This window comes from Lineus longissimus, chromosome 2, assembly GCF_910592395.1.
Source record: "Lineus longissimus chromosome 2, tnLinLong1.2, whole genome shotgun sequence".
NCBI classification, from domain to species: domain Eukaryota; kingdom Metazoa; phylum Nemertea; class Pilidiophora; order Heteronemertea; family Lineidae; genus Lineus; species Lineus longissimus.
This window is the reverse complement of record NC_088309.1, coordinates 16,557,944-16,580,080: the sequence shown is the minus strand read 5'-3', so window position 1 is coordinate 16,580,080 and position 22,137 is coordinate 16,557,944. Positions and strand designations below refer to the sequence as shown.

At 43.3% G+C, this 22,137-nt stretch overlaps 2 protein-coding genes across 2 annotated transcripts; both read right to left on the bottom strand.

The window, feature by feature from the left end:
- Positions 1-16,117: 16,117 nt before the first annotated feature.
- On the bottom strand, positions 16,118-16,873 carry LOC135482939 (uncharacterized). Its single transcript, XM_064763423.1, has one exon. The coding sequence runs from the start codon at positions 16,871-16,873 to the stop codon at positions 16,118-16,120; it is 756 nt and encodes a 251-aa protein (XP_064619493.1).
- A 2,960-nt stretch (positions 16,874-19,833) lies between these two features.
- LOC135482938 (uncharacterized protein K02A2.6-like) lies at positions 19,834-21,675 on the bottom strand. The gene has a single exon (XM_064763422.1). It carries the CDS (start codon positions 21,673-21,675, stop codon positions 19,834-19,836), a length of 1,842 nt encoding a protein of 613 aa, XP_064619492.1.
- Between the last annotated feature and the right edge of the window lie 462 nt (positions 21,676-22,137).

Genomic DNA, 22,137 nt, shown 5'->3' with positions numbered 1-22,137 from the left:
ACGATATCCATCAGTTCCATATACCTTTGGACAAACTGAAGAAAAGTGAGTGTCTAGGCCACATGTAGGCACAGCACAAGGCCTGAAGTTTTGACACTGTTCAGGATTGTACGGGGGTTTGCCACTAACACAGTCATCATGACCACACCTATGACAGATACCACTTGAATTCAGAACGTTGAATTTCTCTGACTGAGGTAGAGATCTAAACTTGTTGCACCCTTTGATAAAGTGGTCGCTAGCCTGCGGGTGGAGAGGGCACTTCGGTTTATCACGCTTTTCCTGAGAATTTCCATATTTTATAGACGATTTTTCACGATTTGAACCACCGGAACTGCGATCTGAACCACTGGCACCGCGATCTGAAGTACCAGGACCAGGGGACACCGTGGCGTGCGACACAGATCTGCTGGTGCTGGATTTGGACTTAGAATTAGAACCCGATTCGTATTTAGCGGTTTTTCCTGAATCCTGATAGATTTTCCTGACGAGTACGAGTTGATCCTGAAGAAATTTCAGTAGCCCAGAAATCGTGTTATCGTATTTTGAATCCTGAACTCGTTCCAAGAACAGAATGTGATGTTCCTTTGGTAGCTTTTGACGAAGTTGAGTGAGAATTACTCGACTATTGAGATCGCTTTTCATCCCAAGACTATCGAAATGAACCGTAAATCTCTGTAGACTAGCGACGAATTTTGACATGGCACCCGGATTGTTGGTGTGATAGGACTCGGTTCTCTCTATGTCAGAGATCAGAATATCGATCAGTCGGTCCTCATCGCCAAACTCAGTGTCCAGAATGGACCATGCTACTGATAGCGTTGTACAGTTTTTTATTTTAACTTTCTCTCTAACCCTCTCCATTGATTCTACGATTTGGTACAGGCGTTCAGGAGGGGGGAGATCCTTAGTGAAATACGAAAATTGTTCTTTAAACCTCATGTACTCTCGTATGTCCCCCGAGAACGTGGGAAATTTAAGTTTCGCCAAGCGTGAAGCAATACGAGATGTCGTAGCAGCAACAGAGGGAGTTGGGGGAGGAGGTTGTGTCGGTTTACCATCTTGAATTCTCTGCACGACAGCCATCAGCTCCTGTGTTAACGGGCGTACTTCATCTGCAATTTTTTCGAAAAACTCTACCTCCTTCGCTTCAATGTCATTTCCCAAAGTTTCTCGCTGAGGATCCCCAGCAGGTATTTCGTTAATTGATAATTCTATAACACGGTCATTAATAGCTCGAATATGTTCTAAGGTAGAGCGCAAGCGCTCAACTAATTCTAAGTATATTTAGCCTCGGGGAGTCCCTTTACGTCTTTCAGGGATTTGGCCTCTTTGATCAGCGAAGCAATTGTCCTTTTTACAGTTCCTCGAACAGACTGTGCCCCAGTGAGTGTCTTGGGCAGATTCTTTCCACTCATATCATTTACGTAACGTCTAACCATGCAGGAAACCAACAACAATCAATGTCAGTGCATATACATGTAAACCCTGCGCGCACCATACATTCGTGCACATCGACAGTACATTTACACGTGCATGATATGTGCGCTTAACGAATTTTGCGACCAGACACCGTTCACTTTGGTCGGGGTTTTCAGTTCATTTAACCGTTAGATTTGGGAAAGCTGATGTATATTTGATCGGCCACGATTGGGAGAATAAACGTGATAACTCGTAGATATCCTTTTTCGTTTATATTCACTTTAAAAGAGGATTTACAAGCGTACAAGTAGGAAATAAATTTTTTTTTCCCAAATCGTGTTGGACTTCGTTCATTCGTTGGTGTCGTAGTTTTTTTCCGGCAAGCGCGGAAGACGAAAAGTGTCTTCGGCAAAAGGTTGTGACATTAACACAATGACTTCTCATAACAAGGATTTTGAAGTAGTCTGTACTGTTGATCGGCATTCATGGATGCTAGGTCAACATCAGGAAGACGGAGTTCTTGGTCATCATCTTCTTCCTGTTTGTTGAGCTGTTGAAGCCACTTCAATCCATGATTTGTTGGATAATCCATCTGTGAGGATGCTCCCCAATCATAGTCAGGACCGCCGTCATCATAGTTAAACTCTGTATCTGTATCTGAGTATCTGTATATTCAGCATTCGGGCGAACAAGGTCCATCCACTCTGGCTGCTGAACATCATTGTTGTCTCCATCCTCAACCTCTTCCTCCTCAGAGTCCTCAGACTGTTTCTGATTGTGAGTCTTTTCCTCGTCACTCATAGCTCTTTGAACATCTGCTATGAGGAAGTTCGGATAAGTGTACATGGACAAAAATTCAATCATTTTGTCCTTCCAGCAAGTGCCGTCCTCTTTGACATCCTGAATGCTTCGCCAGTCTGGCCAATGCAGTAATATCATGGTACGGCCGTAGTCCTGTTGAAGTGGTAAAGTCGCTCTGGTGCTGTTGCCTGCTACAACTGGGACCCGGCTGCTTCTGCAGACAAAATCATACCATGATGATTGGTCACGTTGATCACGAGCCAAATACCTGCCTAGAGGAGTGTTTTTTGTGATAGTTGCTCCATTTTTTGCCAGAACTCTTGATCCCGTGAGGCTCATGGTTTGAAAAGTGTGACTACAGTGATACAACGGTAAGGAAGAAAAATCGTAGGCTGCTTCTGTGGCTGAGATATCTCTTTTTACTGTTCCCATCAGTAGTTTTGTGCACACAGACTTGGCATTGGAATCATCATCAGTGGTTGAATTGACCATGTCATTAAAGAGATTGGCTGCTGCGCCAGTCGACTCATGGCCTTTGCAGGCATAACCACTGACGTATTTCTCACAGCCATGATCTCATTAACTGATGGGTTGTCTGGGTCACTTTTTGACAAGATGATGGAAATATCACCATTTGCTCTCCAAGCCTGAGTGTGGAATTGTGAGTGCTGGACGAGCATCAGGTGATCTCTTTCCATTTCCAGCCGGAGGGTTTATCCGGGATTATGGCTGGTTTTTCCCAAAGTTGTTTTCCCGGATTGGAAATTGTCCCTAAGTCGATCCTGCACTCCTTTTCAACCGATTTTCCTCTTGTCTTTTTTAGGCAGTATCCGTCTGAACAGCAGTCTAAATTGATCCTGTTGGTCAAGAGAAGGTGGTCTTCAAGAATAGATTCCTGACTTTCACTCACATCCATGAGGAGTTTGATGAGTGGATTGTTCTCTTCAGGTGGCGGAGGTGCAGTTCCTTCTGGAGGAGCCAAGAGGTCTTTTCTGGACTTGCCGGATGTAAAGCCGTCATGCCAAAATTGGAATTTGCCCAATCTGATAAGTTCCTCAGCGGTTTGGTCATCAGAGAGGCTTTTTTGGACGGCATCAAAGAGCATGTTGTGAGGTTGACAATCTTGGCGCCAACAAAGACCGTACCAATGTATCATGCCACTTCACTTGGCAAATTCTTGTCTGTACCAAAAGGCATCCACTCTGAAAACCGGCCTAATAACCTTTTCAAAGTAAGACGTGGTTCGGAGATCAAAATAGTGGCCTATGATGCAAAGCAGAAAAAGGCTGGTTCCTGTTACATAGGTCTACATCTTGTCCTGATGTTTCCTTAATGTACATTTGCAACAATCGCCGGAGGGGTTTGAGGTCATATTCTGCGCAGCTTCCTGTGGTAAAAAACGATGGAAGACCATGACCCTCATTGACCTGGTACTGAATAAGCACCAGGGCTTTAAATAACTTTTTTGGTCAAGAAGTCAAGTACTTCCTTAACATTATTGATGCACCATTTTGGGAGTTTGGGGTTTTAACTGGCATTGCAAATACTCCCAACTTGTCAGTATTATCCCAGGCTGGGCGTACAGATACTTCCAATTTCCTAAGGTTGGAAGTATAAACTCATGTTATGCAATGCATGTTATGGTATGCAATGCATGTTGTGATCCAAAGTTCCCTTGCATCTCAAACCACAGAGTAAGTGTAGAGCTTGTCCTATTTCGCCACCTCGTCGCCTTAGCTGATAATGGCTGTTCCAGGCTTCATTATTCATGCTCCATTTCAACAGCTGGACAGCCGACGGGAACCCCTGAATTCCGAAATGAAAGCCCCTAAACAATGGAGCCAAAGCATGACAGATTGGTACTCGAGTTCCTCGTTGGTGGCACTGCCGTGCAGAATTCGTAATTAGATATTCTCAATACCAGTAACCTTGAGATTCAGTAACCAATCACAGCTCTCACTCTGGGCACGTGCCACTAGGATGACTTCACCGGCCGCCAAATATGGTCAGCTACTATCATAGTAAAACATTTTCATTCATAAAGCTGTACATGCAACATCATTCATTGGCCAGCCGCATGATTAACAGGACTTGGGCATGGTAGAGTAGCACCAGCGGGGGATTTTGGAACTAATTGTGACAGACTGACCATCAAGTGCCGGCCGTGCTGAGGAGTGTGAGGCGGGCGGGCGGTGAAAGTTTTAAGTTTGATGCCAAACACATTGGGACTCAGGATTTTTTGACGTCAGAATACACCTTCAGATATATTAGAAAGCATACGCTGAAATCAGATGTTCATTTAGGGGGTGTCACAATACGTTTTTGGCCCAGAAAACCTGGCGTATTGCTCTTTTCCACGGGCGTATATATGCCCATACGCCCGATATCTAAAGCCCTGAAGCGCGTTTAACTCTTTTGAGCGTTGTGCCCAGTACTGGGATGTCCCCCTCAAAGTACAGAATCTTCTTGGCGATTGTTTTGTCACCATTTGCAGTTTTCTCTTTAAGGTCACCGATCGTCAGATGCTGGTCACCGAGCTGCTGTCTGACAATATAACGAGAATTGTCAAGAGCTCGCTGTCTCATAATCATGTTGTGCACAATGAATTTGAAGTAATGGTGAGTAGCAAATCGGCCATCCTTGTACCATAGGAGGTGTTCAGCCCAATCGGACATGTTCTGCGACGACTTGAATAAAAATCACAGGGAAAAGACAAGGAAAGGCCAGGGTAAAAAAGTTACGAGTGGTAAATTCAGACAATGGTAGGTTGCCTCTGGTTGGCAAGGGAATGGTTATTCTTCCATGTTTCGTTGCTGTGACCTTGCAATGTTCTGGTCCAATTACCTCTTCGAGGACGTTTTCAACGTTTTGTCGAATGTCAACTGTCTGCTCGGGCAAAAGAACACCAGAAGTTGTGATTCCGTCTTCAGACTCTCCTGGATTTGTCTGTGCTGAGGCAAGTCCTTGGTCGTCGATGTGTTCAGCTCTCTCGTCGTCATATTCAGCAGTGTTGACTTCAGGGAGTTGTGAGAGTCGCTCCTCACTGATGACTATATCAGAATAGGCTACATTGTTGTTCTGAAGCCAAACAAGGGCAGCCTGAACTTTGAAACGACGAACATTAAATTCTTTATTTGTATCATTTTTTCCCTTACTCCTTACCCTGATGTTAATCTCTGTAGCTAACATTGGAAATATCTTGCTGACCTCTGTGATGGCCTGAGGGAAAGTGACACAATGGCCATTAGCGCAATACCACCATGTTTCAACATGTGAACATTAATTGATGGTGATATTCTGCTAATGAGCTGTTGTTCAACAATCGTGAGGTTTGCCAGTTCTTCTGGGACAACTCCAGGATCCATGAAATTGTCTGCAGAGAACATTTTTACCTGGCCTTTATCGTTTGAACAGCGGCGACATACTGTCTCTGACTTCATTTTCATTTCTAGTCTGCGCTCTTGGCAAATAGAACATGACTTGAAGTTGTAAGACATCTGTTCGATTTCAAAGGCCCTGATGGAGTCCATGGCAATGTTGAACTGGTTGTCTTCTGACAAAGTGCTGCCTCTGGAAGATCTTGGTCCTGTTCCATTAGTTTTTCTCTTTTTGCCTTAATCTTTCTCTCATTTTGTATGTTGTTGTTTGTACTTTCCCCATTTTCTTGAGGCAAGGAAAACGACACACCAAATTTTCTTGACCTTCGCTGATCTTTCAATATCTTTTTTTTGCAGTTTCCTCACCATGAGTGGTTGTTATTGCATGTCTTTTTTTCGCTGCAGGTACCTCTTTGGCTCACCGTAGGGGAGTCTATACAACACCGCAGTGTCCGTCGTCCATCGTATCCTATTTCTAAAACAGTGGCACGTTTCTTAACCGCTGGGGCTATGGACTCAAAACTTTGTGTGCATGACCCCCTAGGTCAGATGACCTTTGACAGTGAATTCCCGTCCGGTCTAATTCTTGACTTGGCCACCAGGGGGCCAAAACCAAAAATTTGAATAGTGCCATATCTCGCTTACTGATTAGTTTTTGGTAAAAAATTTATTGTAGATACTTTTAGCAAGGATACATCACATATGACACAGGTTTTTTATTTGACGCACTTTTCAAGGTCACAGAGGTCAAATGGCGTAAATTGGCCATTTGAACGTAACTGTGGCACGTTTGTTAACCCCTAAGGCTATGAACTTGAGACTTTGTACAAAGGACCTCCAAGGTCAGCTGACCTCAGTCCGGTCTAATTCTCGACTTAGCCACCAGGGGGCCAAAAGTGAAAACCTAGAAAGTGTGATATCTCGCTTATTAGTGATTGGTTTTCGATAACATTTTTATGGTAGGTTCTCCTAGCAAGGATACATCACATATCATATGAGTTTTGATTTGGCCTGCTTTTCAAGGTTAGAGAGGTCAAATGGTGTAAATTGGTCGTTTGAGTGTAACTATGGCACCTTTCTTACATTAATGTTCTCTCCAAATATCTTGCAGGGTAACGGCAATGATGCTCCCTTGCTGCCTTCAACTCGATTGGTACTGACATAGGTGGAATTCCTGTTGGTGGATGAATGGGTACTATCTGTAGAAAGATTTCCAATCTCCGTGGGACTACTCTGGTTAGCTCGGCTGGTACTCAGGTGTGTATCTTCCATTTTTCCCGGAATGTCGTCCTGTGCCAGCGATAAAGGTGATGCCAAAGAATCTCCTAGTTCACTGTCTCGGACTGGCTCTTTAACACCAACGTCTGGGCCGGCTGATGATTGGGTGACATCCTTCAAAGGGTAAAGTTCAGGTTGCGTATCTCTGCGCGGTACATCCCTCGAAATTTCTGTCATGGCCGGAGGTAACTCACTCGGTTGTGTATCAGTCTGATCATCTTCAAGTCTTCAGGTTCGTCTACTGAAACTCGTCTAATTAACTTGATAGTCCTATCTGTCAATGGGAAGTATGTGGGTAGTATCGAGGTGTATCGCTTTACATCACTGTCCTGGAAAACACAGAATATGATTCTATCTATACAGTCTCCTTGTTTCTCTAGGAATCGGCGTGCTGTTCGTAGAGCTACCCGAACGGCCTCCTCAGGTGGGTGCCCGTATAGCCCTGTGGCTATGCATGGAAACGCTATAGAACCAAGTCCATGCTTTTTAGCTAGTTCTAGAGACTTGTCATAACAGCTTGTCAACTTGTCTTCCCTTTAATCCTGAGGGCCTACTGTAGAGATGACATATCGAGCAGGTAACTGGTATCCTCCACTAATCTTTGCTTCGCCACACTGACATCCCCCATGTCCGGCATTCTCTTGGCGAAGTCCCGGTCCAGCTGCATCGTGGATAGCGCCATCAACTCCACCCCCTCCAAGTAAGGAGTGATTGGCCGCGTTGACTATGACATCCACCTTCAATTGAGTTATGTCCCCTTTCCACAATGAGACTTTGCTGTTTATGTCTGGATTTAAGGGAAATAGACTGGCATCTCCACTTGACACATGGATACGCTGGTTTGCCGCATGATCTGGCCACGTTGGAATGTCCTCTATGGCTATGATGGTTTTACGGTCTCGTCTTCCTTCTGGGGCAACAGCCTGACCGCTTAGCGTCGCCCGGAATCGTTTAACGGACTCTGTGACCTTCACATTTGTAGCACTTCTGTGACCTCCACATTTGTAGCAAGTGGATGGTCTATGAGGTCTCGGGCAGTCTTTGGAGAAATGTCCGTTTTCTCCACAGTTGTAACAATTATTCCCTCTACGCGGAGACGGGGTCCGTTCACGTCTAGGACTAGAAAACCAACGTCCATTTCCAGCCGGTGATGGTGAGCGTCCTCTGTCCGTGGATTGACGAAATGGTGGTGGGTTGTTCCTTGATCCTTGGAACCCAGGTGCTTGGTTGTGTAAGTAATCACCCAAGGCCGCTGCCAACAGCTGTGGAATCAACTCATTCATGGACTGTGGGCTCGTCACCTGAGTGTTTGAAGTACCATCAGATTTGGAAGTAGACGGTCTTGTAGGCTTATCACTACTTCCGGATTTAGGATCCTCTACTCGTGCAGCCCGAACTACCGGAATCTTGTCATCCTCTTCACAAAAGGTCACGTGGCGAAGAGAAGGCCGGCCTGTACCATAGAGGGTCTTCAGATTAGCCTCCATCTGTTTGGAGCATTTTAGGGCCTCAAAAAGATCTGCAGGTTGCTTCTCCACCACTATCTCAGCTACTTTCTTGTCTCTCATTCCTCGAAAAAACACTTCTACAGCTAGGGTGTCTACCGGCTTTTTCTGGGCATCTGGATAACCTCCCATAGTAGCTTGTAACACACGTTGGCCGAAGTCTTCAAGAGGTTCGTCTTTCCTTTTGCTTACACATCATGGCCTCTCTCCTGGCAATAGAGGGTGCGACTGACTTCTGATAACGTTGCGACAGATGTTTCGTCAGCTGTTTATAGCTATGGGCTTTCATCTGAATAGCGTACAACAGCGCTTGGTCTGCTAAACAGTCGTATAGGCGATCAGCTTTCTCCTCTTTATCCCACTTATACCGCTTTGCCTGTCTCCGGAATTGAAACAGGAAAGTGTCCCAGTTTTCTTTACCTGTGAACATTGGAAGCTTGTTACGAGGTGGAGACCGCCGTCTGCCTCAGAATCAGAAAGGTCGGGAAAAGGACGGAGAGTTTTCGGTGTCGCTTGAACTCTCGGACTCGGAATCGCTCTCTGAGCTGCTATGGCTAACACGCTTCTTTGGCTTCTCCTTTCTTGTCCTAGACCTCCTTCTGGAACAAGAGGATGGTGATTTCTTCTTTGAGGGTCCAGAAATGTACGGGTTCGCCGCTCTCTCATTTCCGAACTCAGGATAGTTTCCCTCAAATCGGGGTTCAGGTGGACCGAAGAATGTTCCCTCTATTCTTGTGTCATGGCGGCTTGCAAAGAATCCCTCTGCTCGTGTGTCGGGAAGTATTTCAGTAGTTTCACTGGAGCAAATCCTGGCTGAGAATCAGCTGACAGCTGGTCCCAATGGTTTGAAGTAGGACCCCTGGGTTGGACGTATGGTGGCTGCGAATCAATCGAATAAGAATTTCTGTTCTACCCTCTTCCTCCTCTTCCTCGGGAAGAAGACCGTTGACGACCATGTGGTAACTGATGTGATCTTACATCCCGTTGTTCTATTCGCCGCTGGGAGGTCTCGGTCCAGTTTTGCTGATAGCAGTCTTTTCTGGTGTCCTGCATCTGTGGTGGTCCACGCGAAGACTCCGGATAACGTTGCTGGCTATTTTGGCGGACATCCTGTGACTGTTTCAGGTATGGCTCGTTTGCTTCATGCTTTGGTGGCATCTTCCCGTTCTGAGCAGTCTTCTCTAAACTGGAGATCCTATCCAGGTAGCTGTTGGCTGAATCAATAGCTTTTAATGTTTTCTCTCTCTCAACATTCAAAGCTTTCTGCAGATAGTTCTTTTGATTTTCCGACTCTGTCAGAGCGTGTCGCATATTTGCAATTTGTTCTTTTCTGTTACGATTTCACTACGATGTTTGACAAGAAGGAGCAGTGCACGAGATATGCTAATGAGCAGACTTCCCTCGCTTGAGTTTCGGAAGAATGTTCCATATCGCGCTAATATGGCTAAGCTGACCACTGCTGACCATGACAGGCGTGCATTGGACTGGTACAGGTTGGAACTGAACATTGAATATGCTGGTGGTGATGCTTTCTGATGAGAAGTTGGTCGTGACTGATGCAGTATCCTTGGACTTGTCCACAGCATCGTTTAAGCATTGCTCTCTGAGCTGCCTTGATTCTGTACTTACACAAATACTGAGACCAAATGCCTGTTGACTGTGCTTTAAGAGAGACTGGCGCCATGCCTAGTCTCTCTTAAAGTACAGTCAACAGACACCAACCCCCTCAGACTCAGAAACCACAAACGCCCAACCCTTCCTGCTACCTTAATACTTCTGGGTCCTGAAATGAGTTATAATACGAACTGTTGAAAAAGTTGTGATATTATGTTGAAGCAAAGTGTTTTATTGGCAATAAAACATATATTCCGATACTTGGATTTTAAAGTCCTACTTATATCTTTATGATAACATCTTCCCGTTGCGTTTCACTTCAACGTTAGGCGTCTTAGTAGAGAAAATCATCAATGATCAACAGAATTATTTCTTGTTATTTCGCCACTCACCGCTTGCGCTTTTCGCCTACCGTCGTAATTTCTCTTTTGTTGCCCTTGTGCCTTCTCAATATTGTCCAGAACTTTCTTCTCCACTACTTTTCTAACTTTCATTGCTTTTTCAACGACATCTTCCGCTACTCCATTGCCATTCTCTGCGCCAGTATTATCTCCTTCAATAACATCCTCTGGGAGGGTTGGTTCTCTGTAAAGGTATGTAGATATACAATAGAACTTGTCAACCTAACACACAAAATAATCGAAGGTACCAGGTCGATGCGTGATATTTGAACTGAAATATCGTTGGATGATTGGTCACTATTAGCAATAATGGAGCGGGACAAGGTTCCAGATGTACCATACTAAATATATACAGCTTACCTCCTGTACATGAGAAAAAAGGGTGTGTACTTCGTTGATGCGTGCTTGGATGTATTGTAAGCGAAAACGCATTCTTCCAGCTGCTCATCCCAATAGAGTCCGTCATTCTTGAGCTTGAGCAACATGCCCTCCAGTGTTTGGTTGAAGCGTTCTGTAAATAAAAAGGCAAATTAAACAGGAACTGCAGAGGTCGAACAACCTGGCAAAATGCATAGACGAAAAAGAAATTCTGCCCGATATTGTAAGATCGCCTTAATGCGACGTGACGTCACTCTGATGTCATTTTGACGACGTTCCATTTTGACCACGCCATTTTGGAAGACGAGGCCGAGGGATAGAATAGTCTATTAATAAAGTAGATCAAAAAGAAGAATACGCCATCATGGAGCAAAGACATTTTCCTTCTGTTTTGGGTTTAACAGTGATGTCAGGTCCAATCCAGCAAACGGCAGAATGACGTCTGCCAAAGTCATATTGACGTCACACCACTATTCGAGCGAAATCGGTGCTGAGCATTTCATTGTGATTTCGTGATTCCCAGTGGTAACATGCGCACTCACCAGTTAAGCCGTTGCATTGAGGATGATAGGCACTTGTTCTCTTGTGCTTTATGCGCAGAATTTTGGTAATTTCCTCCACGATTTTGTTGTTGAACTCTCGACCCTGGTCGCTGATCAAGGTATATGGAAATCCAAAGCTGAAAGAAGCCATGAGTACACCTTTATTGAAGAAAAGAACCATACAGTCATCCATCACACCAACCGTAGAATTCAAATCCCATGAAGCGATGCCAAAGATTTCCTAACGCAAAGCATTAAGTTTTATTTAACACTGTATTTAATCAGACTGATAGAATGCACTATATGAGTAGAATTTCTCATTCTCCCTAAATTGTACCTGCAGAAGCTTTATCAGAAAAAAAATCCTACCAGAGGAATAGGCTGTACAGAATATTGGCAACTTCAATAGCTTCCTTCGTCGGTACTGGCCTGGCTTGAGCCATCTTGCTAAAATAGCACGTCACAGTGCAAATATATTTGTTTCCCCTGGGAGTTTCTTCCAGTGGTCCCATTAGATCTATTCCGATCTGGAAAGAGACACAATAAAATTAGGAATGGTTTTATTAGTTATTTTTTGCCTCTCCCAAAACCGGACACATGACACTCGTTGTGATCCACATGCATTTTTAGAAGCGGCGTACATGATTATGAGTCTGACAATAACTATCCAACAATATCATCAATAATAAACATGCCGAACCTGTTGTTTTACCTACCTTGGCCCAAGACTGTGGCGTCTGCACTAGAATCGGATGAAGGGGAGGCGCAACCATGTTTTCTTTTCTGTTAACTCTCTGACATCTGTCGCAACGGCGAATGAAGTCAGATACATCCTCTGAGATAGATGGCCACCACCATTTAGAAGATATTTTTGCCACCGTTTTGTCTCTTCAAAAGTGTCCACCTGTATATTAAAAATAAAAAAAGTTCAATTTTGTATCATAAATCATTAACAAAACAACAACTACAGATGCTGACAGCGTGGAATGTCAATGATTGATTGATGCATTGCATATATATCACAGACGACCAAAATGAGGGATACGAATTTTACAGACCTAAAGCCGAATCGTGAGTGGATGCCAGGATTTCTTTCCTTTGGTCGTCATCCTGCACAACCTTCCGCCATTTCCTTGCATCTTCAGCAACGACCACTCCATCTTCTCCATCTTCGTCCCTGGGGACATCCCTCTTGTTCTTCCTTTCCTTCTTCCTGTACCAGAGGATGTTATCTTCAATCTATTAAAGAAAAACGTAGTTTTTGTTTACATCAATATATCAAATCAATGTTTAACATTAATATTAGCACAAATAAACACCACTGAATAGAGAAAAATTTGGGAGAACGCCTTTGTCTAGTGAGAAATGTCCCTTGGACAGTGTATTCTAGGTCAAATTGTCCTACAGACACTGCATTCTAGATATTTGTGTCCGTCGGACAACAATTACTGGGATAGATTGTCCAGTGGTCACTGTGTCCCAGAATATAATGTCAATAGAAGAAGAATACATCCTTAAGTGCGACTTTGGGACACAGTTTGGTAAAACAGAAAACATAGCGAGTCCTAACATCATCAAGATCATCACGAAAAATGCACATATACTCTATTATTTAAAGAACACGGGAAATATGTTTACCTTAAAATTGTCAGTTGCCGACCGACGCAGTGATCTCTTTTTCTTTTCTCCAAGGCCAGGAGGATATTTTTGTTTCGACAAATATTGAAAAATTGCCCGAGTATCAATTACTCTTTTTCCAGCCATCTCCCGTCGTTGAGCCATGCTGACTGCTTGAGTGACATCATTCAACTAACCCTGGCGTGTAGGCCGAACAGTGGTAATATAGACATAGGTCTGGTCCTCTCAAAGAATTCCATAATAATTCTCCACGTTATCCAGATAAAATAATCCAGGCATATTACATAACAGGAAAGAAAAAGACAAGCTACTTAAAATACAAAAAAGAGCATACCCTCACCGAGATTCGAACTCCATAGTTTCAGTTTACAAGCACTGAATGTTCACCACTACACTACCGAGCCGACGGCGACGGACCACAGAATCTTTAGGCCTTTATTTTTAGACCACGTAACTGCGAACCGTAGCCGGACAATTTCACTGCGGACAGTTTTAACTGTCATAGGTGTAAAAGAAAAAAGTGTCCGGCCGTTTAAAATGTCCGGATCGTCTATATATATAAGACAGGAAGAAATGTCCCATAGGACATTTTCCCCAGGGACACATTTTACTTTTACACCGGCACGGGTTTCACCAATCCCTTTTAGCTGTAGGAGGTCAAGGACTGTAGCCTCTGGAACACTAAGTGGATGTGGCTGACGAACCAATGTGATAGGTTCCTGCATCTCTGACGTAGTCATGTGGGGCTGAAAGTCCTCCGGCTTAGCGGAAATAGGAGACTTCCTTTGATCCGACATTCTGATTTGGACAGATCTCAAGTATCAGAAGAATCAAGGTAATGGTCAAGTCCCGGTGTGACAGCGGATATAGTCCCCCTGGAGTCATGGTCCGGTAGCATTGTATTTGACCAATTAAGCAGCATGATCTATTGTACCGCTAACCCTAACCAAAATATTTAGCAATGCGGGCTATTGTTACACGGACTATCAGCCCTAGGACTACTATCCCCGCCACACCGGTATTGAATTTATGTTTTCAGGCCTTGTGGGATGCCTGGTATAGATCGTATCGGTATAGATTATATAAGAACCAAGTATAGTATTATCTAAATCTATGCAAGAATCAGGTGTGATACACTCGGTATCTATATAATAATCTGATCATGTATCTATACGTGTCAGCAGAGAACTGTAAAATATAATAATCTGATCAGGGATCTATACGTGTTAGCAGAGAACTGTACAATATAACAAGGTAGGGATTTTGCCTAAGCACGATCAAAATACTGTATATCTCCTACCTCATCACAAAAAAAAACTCTCCTCAATTCAAATCCTAATGCCGTTAATCACAGATTAATTTAGGAAAAGACAAGTACCGTAATTGCACAAAAAAAAACAATGCCAAGCAATATATGCATTGTCAGGGCGGGGATTATACCCCGGGCCTCGTATCCCTGATATGCGGGGTGGTTTTTAGGGCGGATTCCACAGAATAAAACCGAAGACGAAACTCGTGGTACTTCTATCTTATTACTTCTCATGAAACTGGGCACAAAAACCCATACAGTTGCGGTAGATGCTAAATACAATACATCATCCCCCTCGGATGAGCGTATGACTAGCTCCGGCGATATGCTAAAATTACAAAACAGAAATATTCAAAATTATTTTGAACTACATAGTGTACCATGGACACTAAAGGTTTGAACGAACATATACATATGGCAACAGCAAGGCCTATGATATCGCTTTGGATGCAATAGACGTTAGACTAAATACCGGTACCCGGTAACATATATTTCCAAGTGTCGACGTTGAAAACGTTCATAAATGGTTTTAAACCTTCAACTTTAGGCCTAAACCTAAAACCAAGAAGCTAAATCGTCCCGCTAAATAAATCCGGGGCACAAACTGACCCAAGAAATGTATTACCAGGCAAGGTAATTATGCAGAAAAATACAGACAGGTGAAATAGCATTAATATAAACAAACAAGTTCAGCATTATCAGATTATGATATGAACACGTCATGGAAACAAAACACTGATTACTAACAAACACTTCTGTGGATTAAACACTGGATTTTGTATAAAAGACACATACCCGAAGGTATGACAAAATTATAAAAATTTCTTTGGTTTCCTCCAGTAATCTAAATATGATAAAGAACATCCAAAAATAAATGCTGCATGTAATAGATGCCTAGTACATGAATAAAATGGTTATCAAAATGAGGTTGTCCTCTGGCTATGAAAGAATCACTCCGAATCCTCACGAAATGAATAAATATAATGTCATCATATATATTGTCCATATATGAGTAGAGTCCGCAAATGCTTATCAATGCACGTTGGAAGTGGCCAGCAAAACAATCCAGTCACAACCAGGTACAGAGAAGTCCTTGAAAGCATTATCACTTAATACTCGATAGTCCGTAGCACACATCGAAAATTCACAGAACCAACACATTCACGAATAGCAGCATGACTAAAACAGTTTGCAGCACACAAGCTGGGGTGGAAACCATTTAACACAGAGCAATAGGCCTAGTAGAAGAGGGAAAATACACTCAAAATTTCAATGTAACCTTTAATAGGTGGATATATTCAGGTGGTTAAGTTGTGGTATCGTGGTTAAGTTGTGGTATCAAGGTTAAGTGGCAAGATACAAGTACATGTTTACACCAAATCTAAATGAACCTGCAGGTTTTAAAATAAGCCAAACACTCGACTCATAACATGTACAAATACATCTTAAAACCAGACTTAAATTTTTAGTGCCTGCAGTGATACCATATAATCTGCCAAACAAATGTCACTACGTGGAAACTGACTGGTAATAATAAACAGAAAAAAGAAGCTCACAACCAAACACTCGAACACACAAAAATGGAGAATATGGCTGGTTGTGCATTATCAGAAGCCTGGCTTGACCCCAAATGGCAATGTTAGCCCTCCCTGACTCAGAAGAACCAGATTCACACAAGCACACAATCAGACAGCCGCACGTCAGTGAAATGCATGACAGTCAACATTTACCCTCCTTGTCCCACCATTAGGCATATGCAACTAAACATCCAGGCAGTTGGACATAGCATAATATGGAGCGCAACTCAACTACTTGAGTGACCAATTGTCCCTGTTTACCCCACGAGCAATCCTCAGCTTGTCACAATGAGTTGGTAGGTTGTTCCAGCCAAATCAAGTTGCAGAGTAACAGTGAAATCTTCACCTACATGCTTTACTAGGTATGGTCCTCGCCATGGCACATGTTTGTCGCCTTTAAAAGATTTCCTTGGATTATAATACCAAACATAATCACCAGCTATGAGGGACTGATATTTGGGAATTGAAGTCTCATACTGCTTCTTCTGGATTCTTTGTGATAACTGCAAGTTGTTACGCGCTATACTGTAGGCTTTCTGGAATCTATCCTCAAGTTGCCTGATATAAGATGGTACTGAAGTCTGTGTCTCAGCAGGCTTGGTGTATAAGAGATTCATGGGTAGCTTCATTTCCCTTGATGTCAACATATAATGTGGGGTCTCGCCTGTGCTGTTATGCACTGAAGATCGATAAGCCATCAAGAAGATGGGAAGCATGACATTCCAATCGCCAACTGATTCCTTGTGATCATAGGTGTAGGTTTTGATCATAGACTTCAAGATCTTGTTAAAGTTTTCTACCAATCCATTGTATTTAGGGTTGTATGGTGTTGTTAATGACTTGTCGATTCCAAGTTTTTGAAGCAATGAGGCGTACAAGTTGGAAATAAACTGGGGTCCTCTGTCAGAATGAAGAATATACATACAGCCAAACCGTGAAACAAGTTCTCTAATGATAGCATTGCAGACCTCTTCTGTTTCAACTGTCTTCAGCGGTGCAGCTTCAACCCATTCAGTGAAGTTGTCCTCCATCGTTAATACATATCTGGAACCACGGGGGGTTTGACGTAATGGTCCGATTATGTCAATTGAGACACGCTTGAAGGCTTCACCAAATAGTTGTTGAGTGAGAGGTACTCTTTTCTTTTTATGGGGATACTTAATGGTGTTGCAAGTTTCACAGTAAGAGACAAATCTTGTTACATCAGTCCTCCAGTTTACCCAATAGAAGTCTGCTTTCAGACGCTGTGCTGTCTTTTGGATCCCAAGATGACCTGAACATGGATCAGAATGCAACTTTTCGATAAGACTGTGTCGTAATGTTCGTGGAACAACTAGTTGATTCCTGGTGGGTTTGTCTGGTACAATCAACTTCCGATACAATATACCGTTTTCCAAAAACAAAGATCTCCAATGTTGTCTCAGGACTTTAACACCGAGGCTTTCCTTGGATATGGTTCGGTAATTCGGGTAGTCAGACCCACTTAACTTCAGCTGGACTATGGGTGATATATCCGGGTCAGAGAGCTGCAAATTGGAAATCTCAGACAAGGGAACGTTGGCCCGTATTCTAAGACATTCCTCGACTCACACTTACTGAGGAACTCCTCATCCTCACTAAGGACCACCTCATACTCATTGAGGAGAAGGTGCTACTCACTGAGTGTGAGGTCGACTTCACCTATTTTCCATTTCAAAGACCTCCCTTTTCCTCAAGTAAGTGTTCCTCTGTGTACGGTGGCCCATAGAGGACATGCGTTTATTTTCAATATAATAGAAAATTTTTCTTTTTACAATGCGTTTTTTCAACCGCCGTCGGATTTATTTCTCACCGCCGAAAAAATAATTTCCACCGCCGGGTAAAAAATAATAATTCCCACCACCGCCAAAGAAAATAATATCCACCGCGGTGGAAAATAATATCCACCGCGGTGGAAATTAATATCCACCGCGGTGGAAATAATATCCACCGCGGTGGAAATTAATATTCACCGCGTATCCACCGTGGTGGAAATTAATATCCACCGCGCTGAGAAATGTTTGCAACCACGATTGTGATTGGTCAATCAGGCTTGCCTCGTTCTGGACATTGCAAATGGCAGCCTCCATTCGTAAATATTAGCCATTATACAGATACTGATCCATACTGATATGACTTCTAATAGCTACCTTCCACTTCATGAAGCTGGTGTTGGAGAAGACAGGGATGATGTTATTAAGATGTACTTCCACCTTGGCTTCAGTTATTCGGATATTCTTGGATTTCTGACTCTTTACCATGATGTTTCCTTGAGTCCAAGACAGCTCAGACGAATTCTGAAGAGGCTAGGTCTTCAGCGACGCAAGTCAAAGGACGACATCCACACTATTATTATTGCGTTAGTGGAGGAAGAGCTGGGAGGTGCTGGTAGAGATTTAGGGTACAGATCCATGCATGAGAAGCTGCGCAAAATCCACCAGATTGTCACAGACCGGGAGAGCGTGCGTTTGATTCTTCAGTACCTTGACCCGGACGGTGTACAATTGCGTAGACAACGCCGATTGCGCAGGCGATCATACCGTGTCCCTGGATCAAATTATCTATGGCATATAGATGGATGGGACAAATTGAAGCCTTACAGGTTCCCTGTCCATGGATGCATCGACGGCTACTCAAGGCGAATACTTTGGCTTGAAGTAGCTTCTACAAACAATGACCCGTTTGTTATATGCAGGTACTTTGCCGGCAGAGTTGGGGAATTGAAAGCTGTCCCCAAAATTGTGAGAGCCGACCGCGGGAAGGAAAATGTCAACGTGGAAGCTATGCAGAATTTTCTTCGCAGTGCACACCATGATGACCGCACCCTACTGAACACAACATTTATGTATGGAAGGTCCACTGCGAATCAGCGTATAGAGGGATGGTGGAGCAAATTCGGACAACAGGGGATGTATTTTTGGATTTCGCATTTCCAGGAAATGGCTGAAGCTGGTATCATCGACCTTTCAAATGAACTTCATGTCGAATGCTGTCGCTTTTGCTACATGCCACTCCTTTGCGCAGAACTACAGGATATCATGAAACTTTGGAATACACATTACATTAGGAAATCTCGTAACGAGCACGTTCCTCACGGCAAGCCAGACGTCATTTACTACATGCCTGAAGTCTATGGCGGCACTGATTATCTAAATCCGGTTGACGAGACTGATGTAGCTGCAGTTTCTGAAATACTTACCGTTACACCACCAATGTGTCAGGAAGACCATTCAGAAATGTTTGAATTGCTGATGTTAGACAGAGATATAGTAGAATATCCATCAACAATCGATGAAGCTGACGACTTACTCGTTAGTCTGCTTGGTTCAGTTGATCACTATTATGCTCAGATGTAAATCCTCTGGACATTTATTGATTCCAATGACCTTATACTGTAAACGCTGTTTCGAGGCGGACATTACTGCAGGTACATTACAAGAGAAAATTTTGAATTGAGCTGTAATGCCTGGCGTCGGGCTTGAAAAATTTCTTGAATCCGCTGGCCCGGCTGTAACGACCTCTGAAGTTAGGACGACGATAAATAATGGCCAACAGAAGACACGAGTTGTGACTGACTCTGGAACTACTTTATTATAATGATGTATCAATACGCAATACACTACATCTCCCTTTCTTCGAAAAAGAAGAAAAAGTTAGAAGACATACAATAACAATGATACATGAAGATGGAATAAAGATAAGACCATTAGAGGATTCAAAGGTCTGAAAGTAGATTCAAGAATAAGTCACTTTACTTTAACTACAACAAAGTAACAAATTTAGAAGGGAAAAAAACACACCAAATGTGATAAAAAAATTTAGAAAGTTACTGATTTTGCGTTTTGTAAGTTTCTCTAGTTTCCACACTATTCCAGATTACTCAGTTTTCCAATACCACTATTGAGTAGAAGACTCAAAACTTATACCAACATGAACCAGTCTAGTTAGCACAACACTCTACACAAGTACACATTTACTTGACATAGTCTTTCAGGTGGTTTGGAGCACTTGAGACTCTTCCTGTTCTCAACTGTTCTGGAGGTTTAGAAGCAGGAGTAGGAACTGACCTGACTGGAGCTGAACCTGGAGGACCAGAAGCAACAGGCCTTGGAGCTGCAATAGCAGGAGTTTCTGGTGGCCTGGGCTGAGTAGCAAGCTCAGTTTCCTCATTCATCAACAGATGGCGCCTCATGGGCTCATAGATTCCAGATTCTCTCGTTCTCAGAATGTGTCTCCTGTTTCTAACTATGGTCTTGCCAGAGGGTGTGACCAACTTGTATGACCTTGGACCATCAGCCTCAGACACAAATTTGGCTGGTGTCCAGGTTTTACCAGTTCTGTACCTCACAGTATTATTTCTAGTCAAGTTTGGAAGTGGTTTCACATGCTTGTCATAGTGTACCTTGTTTCTGGCTTTACATTCTTGCAACCTGCCAGTCACTTGCTTTGGGGACAACAATTTAGGCTTCAGCAGTGACGGATTTGTAGGCAATCTAGTCTGTGTCCTTCGTCCCATACACCTTTGTACAGGGGAACCCAAGACATTGTCTCTAGGGGTGTTCCTATAGTCCAACAAAGCCAACTGAAAATCTGTGCCATCTTGCCTACACTTCTTCAGCATGTTTTTAGCAATCTGAACTGACTTTTCTGCTAGGCCATTTGCCTGTGGATTCTTAGCACTGAATGCCTTGATTTCAAACCCCCACTGGGTACTGAAATCTTTCATATCACGACTAGTGTACTCCGAGCCAGGATCAGAATACAAAGTCCTGGGGATGCCATGGGTGGCAAAGACTCTTTTCAGTTTGGATATGACAACAGGTGCACTATGATCAGGTTTCAGTTCATCCACTTCAAAATACCCAGAATAGTGATCTACAGTCACAAGATAGAAATCATCATCTAGTACAAACAAGTCTGATGAAACAGACTGCCATGGTAGAGTTGGCACAGGAGTGCTCATCATAGGCTCTTTCTGCTGTTGACTTCTACTGGCTTGGCACAATGGACATTTGCTTACAGCTTCTTCAATCTGCTTGTTCATTCCAACCCAAAACAGAACGTCTCTAGCCAGCTGTTTTGATTTGACAATCCCTTGATGCGAACTATGTATCAACTCTACCGTGTCCTTATGCATCTGCTTGGGTACAATGACTCGCTCTCCTTTGAAAAGGATACCATCATACACAGTGATCTCTGCCCTATAGTCCCAGTATGGCTTCAGAACATTTTCTACCTTGGCTCTGTCATCAGGCCAACCTTTGACAACCTGGTTTCGCAACTTCTGCAACTCAGCATCTTTCTCAGTATTTGTCTTCAACAACTTCAGTTTGGAATCAGAGAAAGCATGTACAGTAGGAATCTCCATAGCACAGACTTGGTAGTCATGCATGTCATCAACTAGGCCTCTGTAGTGACAATCTTTCAATGGAGCTCGGCTCAGACAATCAGCAACAGGAATATCTTTCCCTGACTTTCCTATCAGTTTGAAACTGTATGGTTGCAATTTCAACAACATCTTCTGTAATCTCAAGGGAACTTGTCCCAAGGGTTTCTCAATGATGTGGACAAGAGGCAAATGGTCTGTCTCTACTGTGATGTCATTTCTGCCATACAGTAGGTGGTGAAATTTCCTACAAGCAAACACTATGGCCAGAAGCTCTTTTTCAATCTGTGCATATGCTCGTTCAGTCTGAGTCAGGGTTTTAGATGCATATGCTATAGGGTGGTCATGTTGCATCAAGACCGCACTGAGGCCCCCCAACGAGGCATCGCAAGAAACCACTATCGGCTCAGTCTTGGAGTAGTAACTCATGACCGGGGCTTGTATCAAAGCCGCTTTGAGCTTCTTAAAAGCTTGTCGCTGTGGCTCATCAAAGTGAAATGGCTCTTCAGACCCTTAGCCATCTTGTCTCTTTTTGACAACCTCTCTCAAGTCACTTGTCACATCAGAGAAGTTAGGAATATACTTGGACAAGTATGTGGCCATTCCTAACAATGTACGCACTTCTTCTTTACAAGTAGGCTCAGGAAGTTCAACAATGGCTCGAACCTTCTCTGGCGACACAGTCACACCTTCATCAGTCAAAACATGACCAGTGTAATCTACCTCTGGCTGCGCGAACATGCACTTACTCAACCTGAATGTCAATTCGTTTTCACGTGCTGTCTCTAGTGTTTTCCTCAGTACTCTACAATGGTGCTCAATGTCACCTGTGTGCAACAAAATATCATCGAAGATATTGGCGAAGTTTTCCATCCCAGCGAACATTTCTTC

What these genes read in the sequence shown, in the direction of transcription:
- LOC135482939 (XM_064763423.1), bottom strand. Translation starts at nt 16,873, where the DNA reads ATGGAGGACAACTTCACTGAATGGGTTGAAGCTGCACCGCTGAAGACA.
- LOC135482938 (XM_064763422.1), bottom strand. Translation starts at nt 21,675, where the DNA reads ATGAGTTACTACTCCAAGACTGAGCCGATAGTGGTTTCTTGCGATGCC.